General features: G+C 43.9%; 1 protein-coding gene across 2 annotated transcripts in view; it reads left to right on the top strand.

Moving 5' to 3' along the window:
- KCNMB2 (potassium calcium-activated channel subfamily M regulatory beta subunit 2) overlaps positions 1 to 15750 on the top strand; it is a 197204-nt gene that overhangs the window by 116004 nt on the left and 65450 nt on the right. For both annotated transcript variants that reach the window (XM_086944381.1, XM_086944380.1), the window contains exon 4: positions 63 to 258. In XM_086944381.1, the coding sequence (XP_086800507.1) occupies positions 63 to 258 (196 nt within the window). The remainder of the gene's footprint in view (positions 1 to 62; positions 259 to 15750) is intronic.

Here is a 15750-nt window from a genome sequence, read left to right as displayed (position 1 = left end):
TTATTACTCCATGGGGAGAATTTCTAATCTTGTTAATATTATTACATGTTTTCTTTGCTCAGCGTTTGGACGCAAGAGACGCAGTGCGTACTGTTGAACGCCTCCATCACAGAGACATTTAACTGCTCCTTCAGCTGCGGCCCAGACTGCTGGAAGATCTCGCATTATCCTTGCCTACAGGTTTATGTAAATCTGACTTCTTCCGGGCAGAAGTTCCTCCTTTATCACACTGAAGAGACCATGAAAATCAATTCTGAGGTAAGAGAATATGTTTTGAAGAAGCATTTTATTTCATTTTTTTTTACAAGCTTCTAATTGTTAGGTCTGGTGTTAGCCAAAACCTTTATTGATTTTACAAAAATGTTTTTTTCCAATATACTTATAGGGACTTTCAATAGCCCTCTTCAACTATTGGTCTGTTGTTGTGTCATTCACGTTTATGCTCCACCTACTGCAACATACAGCATGGGGCAGTGGGTCGGCCCACGTCAGTAATTGGTTTACTTCACTCTGAATGAAGTCATTGACCCCTTTCACAAGGAACACATCCGCACACAAAGTAGTTCTCTTCATCACCAGAGACAAATATAGTAATGTGTCCTTTTTGAGACAAAAAAATATATTCTTACTTTTAGGGAATGTTTTTTCTTTTTAGATTTTCGAGTGTCGGGCAGCCTTCGCAACAATAATGTTTTGCACAAACCATGACAAAGCAAAACAACCACTGACAAAGCAAAAAGACTGGCAGCCAATGCCTTTTATTTATGTCGATGTATGTATGTAATGGCTTTTATTTTATGTTGATGTATGTATGTAATGCCTTTTATTTTATGTTTATTTTGGCAGTGGGTCACTTGACTTATAAGGCTGCCTATTCCTATATGTTGCTATTTAAACACCCCACTGTGAAAATAGATGGTTCCTTCCTAAAGAAACTGTGTACCCACCATGAACAGCGCATTTCTGTGTATTTATGAGGGCTGAGACGAAGGACGTAGGCCTCACTGGTCATCAGAATGAGAGTGCTTTTAGTTGGGCAAACACTGGGTCTGTTGATAGCTGTTCCCATAGCACAGCAAAGTGCAGTCAATAAACCACCCGCAGCACTCGCCATCTGCCAGAGAGGAGGTTTTTGATAAGCACACGCGTCAGAAGTGAAGCTTGCCTCCGTTCTGAGGCTCCCTGCTGGGATATTTTAAAGGGCAGCTCACCGCCTTTCAGATTAGAAGCCCCACTGAAGTTATCAACACGCCTTTTTACCACTGATGCAGTCTGTTGTCGTTAACATGTATTCGTCCATCTTTAGAATTAGCTGGATAGGCGGTATGGTTAACCCAGGTAGGGCTGTAGCAGGTTAAACTCTGGAACTCGGTGATAATGAGGGCCTTGGAGGGCATTAGAGTGTCTGAAGTATGTGCCCTTAATGTATGGCGTTACAATGCATACATTTACAATGCATGCCTTTACAACGCAGTTTTTACATCGCAATATCCTTTACAAAGCATTCTTTTACATAGCATGCCATTACATCGCATTTTCAGAAACTACCTTTACAACGCATTCCATTACATCGCATTATTCCTCTGCAACGCATACCATTACAACGCATACCATTACATTGCATTTAAGGTAAGTGTTGGATAGTATAGGGGTAATAATTACTATTCTTACTCCAGTGAGTGCAACAGTAGGGTAAGTGTTGGTTAGTGTAGGGGTAAAAATTACTATTCTAACTCCAATGAGTTCAACAGTAGGGTAAGTGTTGGATAGTGTAAGGGTACCATGCATTGTAATGATATGCGTTGTAATGACTTGCAATGTAATGCCTGTGTTGTAGTGACATGCATTGTAATGACATGCGTTGTAGTGACATGCAATGTAATGGCTGCGTTGTAAGGACATGCTATGTAAAGGATGTTGCGATGTAATGACTGCTATGTAAAGGTTATTTCCCATGTGCCCTATTTCAGGCCCCTCACCAGCCTCCTTTCCTTCACAAAATGCCCTGAAAATGGCACTTTTTAAGGAACCCCTGTACAATCCGCCTTTTCTGGCATCACCTACCCTGTCTACCCCCTCTTTCCCTTTACTTCAACTGGTTTACTCTTCCCATAGAACCAGACTTACCCCAAACCAACGCTGCCCAGCACCCAAGAGCTTGGCCGTCAGTAACTACACCAAGACAGCTGTCGCCGCCACTAGGCAACATGTGAGCATTCTACAAAACAAGTCATAACAAATCCCTAGTCCATACATGTATTTTGAAGTATCTGGTCTTACATGCAGTCTGCAGTGCTTTTAAGGGCATCCCCTTTTAACCTAGAAGAGGGACTGTGATGCTAATTTTGCCCGAAATATGTGTTGAGCTGTAGCAGATAGTTATTGTCTGACCTGTAGTCAACCTATGGTTATTTTTCAGTATTTTTCCTTTTTCCTTTTTATTTTCTTATTATTGTCCTTTAGTTTATTTATTTATTATTTATGTATTTATTAGGTTTTTAGTGTCCTTTAGTTTTTACTGTCCTAAAAGTGAGCAACGGTGCCTGAGCAGTTTACTTGAAGCAGAGAACAAGTTCAGAGCGTGAATGATAATCAAAGGAAGAGAAGGACGTGCATGCAAAGTGCAAGAGGAGACAGATGGCGACCAGTTAGAAAGGTCTTCATAGATAACGTTTGCAGGGAACCAGTCAGCCTTGTGTCTAACATGAGGTGCCTTGCAGGTTCAAAGGAGGGTTCGATTGGCAGGGACTGACCCCCTGGGGTGGATATGAGCAATGTAAAGGAAGCCAGAAGTAACTCCATTGGTAGAGAGTTCTGGATTCTTGAGATATTCCTGGAGATATTCCTGGAGAAAATGTGTTTCCTGATGGACTTCTAACCATGGTCACTTTATCTACCAGCACACTTGGACTTCCGAACCTATTATGTAGAATCCTGCTTTATTGTATCAACCCCAAGACAATGTGCACTCTATAAGGTTATCTCGGGACTCACGTACTACCTCAGCGCTGCTCGGTACACTTGGACTGCCGAACCTATATGTAGAAAACTGCTTATTGTTTGAATCTTGCTCAAAAACTGTTGTGAAGCGCTCCGATACCCTTGGGTCAGGCTAGCACTATATAAAGCTCCTTAATAAATAAATAAATAAAATCTCCCAAATGTATTTGGGGATGTCCTTTTGCAGTGCCTTGTAGATCATTCAGGCAGTTCTTATCGCCTCACGGGACACGCACTTCAGTGATAGCATGAAAAGGGTGATGTGGTTGAATGTCTTTGTACTGGAGATAAGACAGGCAGTGGAGTGCAGGATAGCTAGCATTGGGGCAAGTCATGTCCTGGTAAGGCCTGTGACTAGTGTCATGCTGCCTTTACATCTGGGTACCGCCATGGGCTGTGACTAGCATCCTCAGGTCTGACATTGAATAAAATGTCTGATGCCCTATATGGTTCTAAGATGGTAATTGACACTCTTTGCTACTGCCTGCATGCTACTGTCTGCCCTTTAATTGGTCAATTCAAATGTCCTATTGGGTAGAAATGGTTGTATATAGGTAAGCTGTCACAGATCAGTCTGCTCTTTAGCTCCTTTTTCACAGGTAAAGCTTACAATTCCCTCGATTTTATTTTCAAAATATTAGCATGTGGGTTTTCATGAAAATTATTAACAAGGAAACATACCAATCAATGTGTACGTATAGACCTGTACATTAGCTGTAATCTCTTTAGTTACATCAAGAAACACATAAAAATACTTGTTCGGATGCTTAGCAGAGTAACACCTCAAGCACAATGATGGGAAACTGGTGACGTTTTCTACAGTAATACACTGGGCAAAATTACTGTAATTAGCTGTTGTAAATAAAGAAGTCCTTGAGCCAGGTATATGTAACACGCTGGATTTAATAAAGCTTAGTTCCAAGTTAGGTTTCAAGTAAATAAGTAAAGATGACAAAAGCCTCTCCAGGAGCAGCCTCCCTGCTGCTCAGCCTGCATCCACCAACTGCCACTCCACACATCCCCTGACCCCAAGCATCCCGTGACATCACACACATCCAACATTCCAAACATCATCAAGTACACCAGCACTCACTCTGGCTGAGCAGTATGGAAGAGACAAGAAAGTTATAACATTAGCTCTAGTTATTTCATCAGCCAAAATCACACAGTAAACTTTGTGACATCATTGCATGTGTAATTTCTCAAACCTATGATCTTCTCACATTATTTTGACCATCATAAAGATCTAGGGCCATAGACGAGAACAGTAAGAGGACAGCCACCACAAAAAGGTGGATGTTTTGTCCCCTCTCCTCTTCACAATTTCACATCCATCTTGTGGTCTGATGCAGCAAAAAAAGCTGAAGGACTAGATGTTCAATATAGGATGGGTGAGACCACCCCCATTTCTGCGGCATCTCTTTTATGCAAGGTCCCCTTAGCTGACATGGTAGTCCCGCACAGAAAAATGAAGAAAATATCCCTGACTTTGAGGGACAAGGGCCAAGGGCATTTGCAAATGTGGGTACTGTATATGTACACCCACTTTTGGGGTATGTTTCCAGGACACTTGCTCAGTTCAAAGACCGAGTTAGAGCAGGTTGAAAGAGGGTAGGTCCCTATGGATGACGTCCGTGACATTTAACCCAGAAGCAGCTCTGACTGTTACGGTGAGGGTTGGCTCTGGAGAAAAACCTGGGTGCAACTGCATATAGGCCTTATTACGAGGTGAAACAACCTTTACAACCCAACTTTTACAACGCACTACCATTACAACTAAACTTTTACAACGCAACATCCATTACATCGCATGCCATTACAACGCAACTATTACAATGCATGCCACTACAACGCATACCACTATAACACATGTCATTACAACACAGTCATTACAACGCATACCATTACAACGCATACCATCACAACACATAGTACCCTTACACTATCCAACACTTACATTACTGTTGCACCCCCTGGAGTTAGAATATTAATTTGTACCCCTACACTATCCAACCCTTACACTTCTGTTGCACCCCCCTGGAGTTAGAATAGTAATTGTTACCTCTACACTATCCAATACTTACCATACATGCAATATAATGGTATGCGTTGTAATGGTATGCGTTGTAGTGGAATGCGTTGCAAAGGTAGTTTTAAAAAATTTGTTGTAATGGCATGAGTTGTAATGGAATGCGTTGTAATGGATGTTGCGTTGTAAAAAATGTGTTGTAAAGGTATGCGTTGTAAAAGTTTGTGTTGTAACGTCATACATCCTATTACGAGAGTGTTGGTCCTGGACCACTGTTCCGTCAGTGGCGGTCCAACGGCAGTGAGCCATCTCGCATATTAGAGTTGGGCATATTGGATTGAGAAGACCGGGGCTGGACCACTGGCATCACCAGCATACTGTCGGGGTCACGATCGGTGATGGCAGCCGCAATTGGGTGGTACAGAGGTGCAACACCGTCGTCTGTATTTAGAGTTGGCTTTCTGACAAGCTGACTGCGGAGGTCGGACTGCTCCCTGAAGGTCGGCGGAAACAAAGAAGTTGGGGTGCATACTCACCTCTATCCAGGTATTCCCAGCAGATATCAACGTGGATCCCTTTCTCCATGTCCCCCCTACCCAGGAGAATCTTCACCCTGAGTAATACAATCCTGTCTTGTGCGGAATACAGGAAAGTGCTTTGGTACCATGTGCCCATTACCTGGACTGTCCGCATATGGGTCGGACTCCCGCAATGGTTAGGTGGTACTTTTCCACATATATCATGCATATTTGTGCATTCGACACACACATTCAGTTGGAATGTACACACATGCATAAATATAGGAAATAAATTGCCCTAAGCTGCAAGACCGCCGCAGCCACACCGCCGAAAACTTGTCATACGGCAGTCGAAAAGCCACAGGCGAAGTGGTGTCCTAACGGACACGGTCCTTCGGCTTTCAGACCGCCAAACTCGTAATAAGACCCTAAGTGTTTAAATGTGGTTGGCCATTCACATTCTGCTACTGTAGAATTTCCTCTGCCACACAAGCATTAAATCATACTTTTTATTCTAGCCATGAACCACATATGTTCTCGGACAAGTTAGAAAACAAATTAAGCCAATTATCTCATTAGATCACTGATTTCAGTTAACATTGTAAGAGTTAGCTCACTGTATAAAAGTGGATGTATTATATTAAAAAATTCATTTTAAAGCTAAAAAATGTGTGTAGGAATAGAACCAGTTTTTACTTCTTTGTGTCACCATGTGTGAGTGGATCGTCAGATACATGTTTCAAGGGGTTGTCACAAATAGGCTTTATCCAGGCCTTGAGCTCAGTCAGCAAAGATACGGGCCACAGTGGCGAAGGATCCTCCTACTGTGGGCACATTGAAGCCCAGAGGTGGGTTAACTTGGGCAGCAGGAAGTTTGAAGGAACTTTGAGCAGTGCCAGAGGCAGAGAAAACACGAATCCTACAATCCTGTTTGTGGGGCGAGTTAATTGACTACTGCGTTCATCAATACTAACCCCATGGGCCAAAGCCAAGGATGGAAGACTGTTTTAGTGGATAGAGAGAAGAGGGCTATCAGTGCTCTGGTGGATCAATAGTATATGACCATTCAGAACAATTCATAAAACACTGGAGTCCATGGCTGAAAATAGCAACACATTCCTATTAAGAATGAGGGTCGGATTAGGGCGGCCATTGGAGCTTTTTTGTCTGCGAAAGGAATTCAAAGGAAAAAGGTAATGCCATAGATTTTTCTTTTGCAAATAAAGTATGGCATTCTGGGACAGTAGAGTAGAGGTCTTAGGTTCTGGGGTAATCCTTTTTCAGTATTCACTGACCCTCACCTGCCAAGGTGGCATGCTTCCTTATTGAGTTGTGGTCGTTTGGTGGTTAATGGAATATCAAGCAGGCTCCTTACGGAGCCGTTTGCAGAGATCTTTTATCGTGTACTCGTGTGGCGTTAGGTGACAATGGACACCCCCATAGAGAAAAAGGTTTTTTCAAAGGGAATTTAAAAAAAAATAGAATGGACGATAGTAAGCTATATGTTTCTCTCCTGAAAGTTGTGTCATGTCATTGCACTCTCTTGAAAGGCAGGTGGTAAAACAGTGATCCTAATCTGTGATGCAATATTTCCCTTGTATAAGAATCTCAATAAAGCGTCATGCAGCCATTCTGCATTGCCCAGCATTGTGTCTACATTTGGCCTCTCTGCAAACATGTCAACCTTTAACTCATCCTATGGTGAATAGTGCTCTGGAATTGCAAACCAATGGAATTTGTTAGAGCGCTGGTACAAATAACATACTAAGGTTATCAACCTCTTTCCATTTGCATCCAGAATGAGTCCTGTTATTGTAAGGCTACTTGCTGGTTGGTGATTCTGCTTAATTCTTTTGTGTTTGCATGCATAGGTTTGTTTGAGAACCAGACTAATCTGAACTCCAAATCCAACCATGTCTTGTGAGAGGTTTCCAATCCTCTGCAGTTGGCCAGTTGCTAAGCATTTTGCTATCACTGCTGTTTGTAACATTATTATCTACTAGCTAGTTTCGTGTCCAAACCAAAGTTATCCAGACTTATTTACCGACCCTTGAATGTGTTTGATTAACATTTCTGAATAAAACAGTTTTCTCAGTGACCCCCCCTTTAAGGACCAGGTCATCAAGCTAGCAAGTGGAAGTGGCATGATATATGTAATTTAGATTACAAGAGCAAGAAACTGGCTGACTTTCCAAATGCCTCCAAACTAGCCTGCCAGCCATTAGCTACTTGATTTCATAAACTAAGCCTTGGGATGGAAAAGGCCCTTCTGGTGCACACCACCATAGTCATGAGTTCCCAGGAAGAACTACAAGATCCGGGGGGGTGGTTATGGGTATAGCTTCTGCTGTTATGTTTTTGATATGATCCCCTCATATTCAATCTTGGTTTGGTAGTTGTGTCTGCAGGACCTGAGTCAGGTCTGCTGTGTCTGAGCCGGTTTTTCTCATTTCACTAAGAGATTTATATGTGTGTGTGTATATATATATATATATATATATATATATATATATATATATATATATATATATATATATATATATATATATACAGACAACCTTTCCCGGCTGTTCCTCGTCTCATATCACGGCGAGCCTGTGTGGGTGCCGGACACCGTTTCTCCCAATCCGAAGAACAGCGTTTCGCCAACAAGACTTAGTGGCGAAACACGTCGGTAGGGAGCTGCTGTTTTCGTGCCTCTAATAAAAACACTTTGAAGCATCCAGAAAGTTGCCTGTGCTGTTCTTCGGATTGGGAGAAACTTTGTTCATGCATATATATATATATATATATATATATATATATATATATATATATATAGTGACCAAAAACAGTAGTAAAACTGTACCTATAAAAGTAATCCTTGAATCGGTGCAAATGAAATGCTTTTCGGAATTCAAAAACATTGGCAGTAGAAGGCTTGGAAAGCTGCATCAGTCTTTGGTTTCCAGTCATAGTACTGGCAACCAAACACCAAAAATTGAGGAGATACTTGCAAATTGTCTAACCAGTTGGAATCTCTCGGAGCAGCATTCCAACCCTTCATCTTTCGCCCATTGTGCCTCTCTGGACAGAGACCTACCTAATTCATATCAGTACTTAGCCTGTTCTTCATGGAAACGGTCTATTCCAAACCTTGGTCATCTGACCTCACTACCCTGAAGCCCACTGTTTTTGTAGTTGAGAAGTTTAAGATTCATGTCCCCGAATCTCACTGAATAAGCAATGCCTGTGAATATTTGAGACTCAATGTAGGTGTTATGACCTAAATGCTACTATTTTTGATAGAGTTAGGAGGCTGTTACAGGAGGCAGGGGCAGATGATGTTTGGCCACTCGGTTTGTCTCTGGGTCTTTAAGCTAATTTTAGAACTGAAGAGGTTGCTTCTGTTCTTGTTGTATTGCAGCCCACTAGGCAAAGTCTGTTTAACCCCTTCTGTGCTCATGACGGAATGGTTCCGTCATGAGCACAAGTGCAAGTGTGCTTATGACGGAATCATTCTGTCATGTGCACACTTGCAGAAATTCTCTGTGCTGTAAACAGCAGAGGGCTTTCCATTTTTTTTGTTTTGCCTTGGAAGGTAGGGAAGTACTTTCCCAACCTTCCAAGGCATGGTTTTAATTTTCCTTGTATTGACGATCGTGCGCATGCCGCGCTGTCGTCATTACAACAAAAACAAAACTGAAACTTAGTTTCAGTTTCACAGTTTCTGTGCTTATGGGGCTATCTCAGCCCCCCGAGCACTGAAACACATGGGAGTGGTATTTACCCTTTCTAATGGTATACCCTTCCCAAGCAGGTATCCACCCAGTAACCACCAGGGAGGGGGGAGCAGCCCCATGGGCAAGGGCTTTGCTCCCCCCATTAATTTTTGCCACAGACAGTCTTTCTCCCCCCCCCCCCCAACCAAAAACGCAGATGCCCTCATCTATCATAAAACAACCTGGTTTTGCAAGGGGGGGGCACCTGCGTTTTTGGTCCCGCTCTCCTCAGCCATCTCGGAAAACCTACCAAACCCAGACATTTCTGAAATCTAGACACCAGGGGAGTTTAGGGTGGTATGGCTTGTGGGGATTCCCAAATGGTTTCCTACCCAGAATCCCCTGCAAACCGCAACTTTAAGGAAGAAAATCACATTTTTCTTACATTTTTGTCTGGAATCACCGCACCGGCACAAATGTCCTACCACTCAGTGTTCCCCTTAGTCTCTCGAGTAAAATTATACCTCGCTTGTGTGGGTGGGTCAAGTGCCTGCAACAGGGAAAGGCGAAAAGCATAGGGATTGATGGTATAGCACCGCAAACTCTATGCGCTACATTTTTTAAAAAAACGTTTTTAGCTGATTTTGCATTGGACAGCCACACACATTTCAGAGCAAGACTTGTAAGTGTTTGGCTAGAAGTTCTACTTTTGTCTGATTTGAGGATTTTAAGGCAGCAAAGTCTTTAGCTGGACATATTTATAAATGAAAATACAAGAGACATATGCACAACTCATGAAGTGCCATCTGTATCAGGTAATGGCCAAAATCTGTTCTGTCCCCTGAAAATATCTCCAGCTGAAATCAAAAGAAGCCCCCACCAACATATAGTCTCATGCTTCATGATGGGTTTTCACCTCACAACAACCTGATATATTTGGGGGGGGGACCTTCCTGCACATAAACAATTATGCATGGCATTTTGCTGTTTTTATGTGCGCTGCACAATGCAAAAACTAGAGGAAATAAAGCATTTCTCCATGTTACGCCCTGTTAGGACCAGGTTTTTCCTGCCCCTAATTCTGGCGCTGCCCCATATTTACGCCACCTTTGTAAATATTAGGCAGCATCAAAATCGATGGGTGTTGCAGCCGAACGCACACCACAACACCCATTGCTCACCCCTTTCACGTTAAGTATATCGTAACAGTGTGCCCTATTTACAAGGCAGCGTTAAGCCACGTTTAGTGGCTTTACACTGCCCTGTTAATAAGGAGAAGCCCCACAATGTCAACAAAGTGACTTTCTGGTGGCGATAGGGGCTTGTAAAAATGCCCCCAAATTTCTTTGTGTCTCTGAACTATATGTACACCAATAGATATGTACACAATTGGAAAGAAAGAGGGAATGAACCTTGACACGTCTATCACGTTACAACATAATCACAAAGAATGCCAGGTGACCACAAAAAGATTTTTTTTAATTCGGAATTTGCCCTATGGGAATCTCAAAAGATTTTGAAAAATCTTCTCACCTACATTTTGTCATTATATTTGCATAGCATGAATGTGAATCTGAAGTCTGACCGGCACATATGAGGCTATTTAGGTGTGCTCACAGGGACATCTTGACAATGTGTGACTACAAGAAAATGTCTTTCTGATCTGGCTGATGTAATTAGTAATGCTTAGTGTAGGGTTCTTCTCTCAGATCAGAGGTTCAGAAAGGTGAGAGCATTAGGGCTCATTACATTTGCATGCCATGAATGCCTCGCCAGGCAGGGATCAGAGTGGTCTTGATAAAAGCTGGAGACCCATATGGGGTTTTTGAACAGCCGAAACGTGTTGGCACAGTTACGCGGGTGGTCGAAACATTACATTTCATCCTATACCCAAAAGTATAGGAGGATGTCACATCTCAAGCACCCTCACACCCTAAATCTACGCCTATGTAAATACTTTTCTCAATATACACTAGGTTACCTCAATGGGGTTTTAACAAAATACCAATGCACATAGCCTATCATAAACTAACATAATAATTTCAAAGTCCATAATATTTTTATTAATTTGTTTTAGTGAAGAGAATCTGCAGTGGTAAACATTTTATTTGAATTCATAAGGAGAACAAGTCTTAATTAGTTTGCAAATGTAATTGCTGGCTGCAGCTAACGTCCTGAACTTTAGCAAAATATAATGTGATGGATTCCATGAGGAGAAATTCAATGCTCCATTTTTAATCAAATCGTAACTAGTAGAGAGTACCAGTCTTGTGCTGTACTCCTGAATGCCTCATGCCTAGTTCATGCCTTTGAATTATCTGTCTTTTACAGTCCACATTTTCCTTTGTATTTAGGTTTCATTGCTTCCAGGAACCCAGGAGCACATTTAGCTCTTGCTGTAAAATGCCACTGGCAATCCTTCTCTGAAAACTGACATCAAATAGTCCAGACAGGGAGCTGTGAGGTGCCAGCAAGCCTCAGTTCAAAGCTGTTGATTAGATATTTCGTCTGCTGCCACCTTGCATTGCCCCTCTTCTCTGCAGGGTCGACATCATGCAGATGACGCAGATCCCAAATAGTACTGACAGCACTGAAGAAACAATTGCACATCCACCATGGATGCAGCAATGCGCGCAATACAGTGGCGGCTCGCAGAGGGAGCACTGAGGGGGCGGTGAGGGGGGCAGGGTGGGGGAGGGGTAGTGGAGTCAGACATACGACAGCAAGGAGTAACGTAAGTAAATAAATAAATAAAGCTATTTACCTTGCACTCGCAGCATCTCAGAGTTGGCTGTCAAGCATAAAAAAACTGGTATTACCATTTCTGATGCTCACCGCTCATTTAATGCCACATTGACATTTCAAAAACAACAGTTGATGGACAGAATACAGAACCCTGTCATACATTCACCCCAGTACAGAAATCTGGGCCTAAATCCATCGTTTTTTTGCTCACCATGCCATTCCAATTTGAACACAGCCATATGCAAATCAGTCGTGACCCTGTGCCCCATGGGAACAGCCCAGCCCGAACTGCCAAGCCAGGTCCTCCCTGGACTGGAAACAAGTCTCCTAAGACCAGTTTTGGGGTTTCACCCCTCTTCAGCCAGGATAGCTTGGTTCCAGTGTCATGGAGAGCACGGGAACCATGCCTGGTCATACCCGTCCCACTCAGGGTGACAAATGCAAGAACAACAGTTGATGGACAGAATGCAGAACAATGTCATACATTCACCCCAGTACAGAGATCTGGGCCTAAATCCATTGTTTTTTTGCTCACCATGCATTCCAGTTTGAACCGAGCCATATGAAAATCAGTCTTGACCCTGTCCCTCATGGGAACAGTCCAGCCCGAACTGCCAAGCCAGGTCCTCCCTGGACTGAAAACAAGCCTCCTAGGTCCTAGGATGCTTGTTTCCAGTCCAAGGAGGACCTGGCCGGGCAGTTCGGGCTGGACTGTTCCCATGAGGCACAGGGCCAAGACTGATTTGCATATGGCTAGGTCTAAGCTGGGGTGGCAAGGTGAGCAAAATAATGATGGATTTAACCCAGATCTCTTGACTGGGGGTGAATGTTTTGATTTGTTCTGCATTCCGTCCATCAATTGTGTGCCTTTTGCTTTCTCGCCCAAAGTGCGCCAGGTATGCCCAGACATGGGTCCTGGGCTCACTGTGCCACTGGATTCAAGCTATCTTGGCTGAAGAGGGGTGAAACCCCGAAACCGGTCCTAGGGTGCTTGTTTCCGGTCCAGGGATGACCTGGCTTGGCAGTTCGGGCTGAATTGTTCTGCATTCTGTCCATCAACTGTGGTTTTTGCATTTGTCACCCCGAGTGGGATGGGTATGCTCAGACGTGAGTCCCATGCTCTCCACACCACTGGATTCAAGCAAGCCGGGCTGAAGATGGCTGGAATGCCAGAAACCGGTCCTCGGAAGCTTGTTTCCGGTCCAGGGAAGGCATGGCTTGGCAGTTCGGGCTGGACTGTTCCCATGAGGCACAGGGTCAGACTGATTTGCATATGGCCATGTCTGAACTGGGGTGGTGTGGAGTGCAAAAAAACGATGGATTTAGGCCCAGATCTCTGTACTGGGGTGAATGTATGACATTGTTCTGCATTCTGTCCATCAACTGTGGTTTTTGTATCTATAAGATACGGTGCATTCATGTCCTTTTCCCTTGCGCCAGTGCGCTGCCGAGCGCCAACGCAGGAACCTTTGTACAATCATGCAAGGGTGCTTGCCTTGCAGGGATGATTATTTTTGTACAGAAAGGGAAACCTCTCTGTACAAAAATAATCACAAGAGGCTTTTCCTATTTCTACGTGTGCTGCAGAATGCGGCACACATAGAAGAAGGAAAAACGAGGAGAAATAAAGACATTTCTCCCCGTTGCACCTCCCTTACCCCTCCCCTGGGGAGGCGTAAGCTTTTGGCGCTGCCTCAGATTTATGATTTCTTGTAAATCGGGGGCAGTGTCAAAAGGCCATGGATGTTGCTGGGAACCCCCCCCAGCAACGCCCGTTGCACTCCCCTTTAACGCAGAACACTGCGTTAAAGGAACTGATATTTATCAGGCAGAATTGAGCCAAAAAAAGTGGCTTAGTGCTGCCTGATAAGTATCATGCAGGCTTCTGCGCCACGGAACGTCACAAAAAGTGACGTTCCGATGGCGGAAGGGGCCTCATAAATGAGACCATGAGTTTTTTCCCATGTTTGGTAGCACCTTGGCAGCAAATGCCTGGAGGAGATTAGGGAGATCAGGTAAATTGTAAAATTGCCATTGACCTTGAAGAGTACTGTACAGTTTTATTTATTTATTTATTTTGTCAATTTGTAGGGCGCGACAGCTACCCAAGAAGGGTTTCCCGGCGCCTAGACACAGCTAGAAGCGAAAAGACAAGAAGACGGAGGGGGGATTTTGAGTGGTTTACTGTTCATATAGCCAGGTCTTTACAAGCTTTCTGAAGCTATGGTGGTTATCTTCCTTCCGAATGTTTGGAGGAAGCGAGTTCCATAGGGTCGGTCCAAGATAGGCAAAGGATCTGCCCCCTGATCTTGCACGTTTGAACCTAGGTATACAGAACCGTGCTGCTGTCTGGGACCGGAGGTTTCTCTTTGGTGTGTAGAGGCAGGCAAGGGATTGGAGGTATTTTGGGGCTCCTCCAGTTTTTATTTTGAACATATAGTTCAACGCCTTGAAGCGAACTCTGTTCTCAATCCTGAGCCAATGGAGGTCCCGGCGGTGTTTCGAGACTCCAGCGTTCCTGGGAATCTTGCATAGGAGTCTGACCGCGGCGTTTTGTGCCACTTGCAGGCGTCCAATGACAGATTTATTTGCGCCTAAGTATAGGATGTTGCCGTAGTCAAGCCTGGATGTGACAAGGGCATTGACTACGGTCTTCTGTGTTGACGGAGGCAACATCCACAGGATTTTCCTCAACAATCTGATTATGGTGAGGCACAATCCGGTAACTTTGCTGGCCTGCTTATCCATGGATAAGGCGTTGTCTAGTATGAAACCCAGATTACGAGCATGGGGCACCGGGATAGGAAGGATGCCCATCTGTTCTGGCCAATGCGTGGGGTTCCAGAGTTCTTTGTCTTTTCCCAAAATCAGAATTTCCGTCTTGTCCCCGTTCAGTTTTAACTGGTTTGCTGTCATCCAGTTCAGTATTTTTAATAGTCCTTCCTTGAGTAGCGACGGGGAGTGGGGACAAGAGTTAGACAGGGAAAAGATGATTTGGGTGTCATCGGCGTAGTTCATGAGAGTTAGCCCTAGCTTCTCAACAAGTTCTACCAATGGTTTTAGATAAATATTAAAAAACAGAGGGCTCAGGATGGACCCTTGTGGCACTCCATGAGCTACAGGTAGGGAGTCTGACTCGGCCTGTGCTGATGCAATTTGAAAGGTTCTGTTTGCCAGAAAGGATTTAATCCATTCCAGAGCCTTTCCTCTTATGCCATTTGTGTGTAGTTCTCTAAGGAGCGTTTCGTGGGAGATGGTATCGAACGCCGCACTTAGATCCAATAGCACAAGTGCTACCGTTTGGCCTTGGTCAAGGAGTTGTCGGATATTTTCAGTGACACCTAACAGGGCGGTCTCCGTCGAGAACCCAGCCCTGAAACCAGATTGCGAAGGGTGGAGTAAGCAGTTTTCCTCTGCAAAAGTGGCTAGCGTGGAATGTACATGTCTCTCGAGGCACTTAGAGAACGCAGGGAGCAGAGATATAGGCCTATAGTTGGCCAGTATTTCTGGGTTTGCATTAGGCTTTTTCAAGAGGGGTGTCACCATAGCGTGCTTCCATAAGGCCGGGACAGTGGCGAGGTCGAAAGACAAATTTAAAATGTTGGCAATGATGTTCAGGGACTGGTCATCCAATTGTTTTATAATTTTAATAGGGATGGGGTCCCTAGGGGAACCAGATTTGACAGATTTAAGGATTCCTTTAAGATTCTCCAATGAGAGATTCGGCCAGGATTCCAGCAGGTTTTTGTCAGCAGCA

The sequence above is a fragment of the Lissotriton vulgaris genome, chromosome 11 (genome assembly GCF_964263255.1).
Source record: "Lissotriton vulgaris chromosome 11, aLisVul1.2, whole genome shotgun sequence".
Classification (NCBI taxonomy): Eukaryota; Metazoa; Chordata; class Amphibia; order Caudata; family Salamandridae; genus Lissotriton; species Lissotriton vulgaris.
This window is presented reverse-complemented; position numbering and strand designations above follow the sequence as displayed.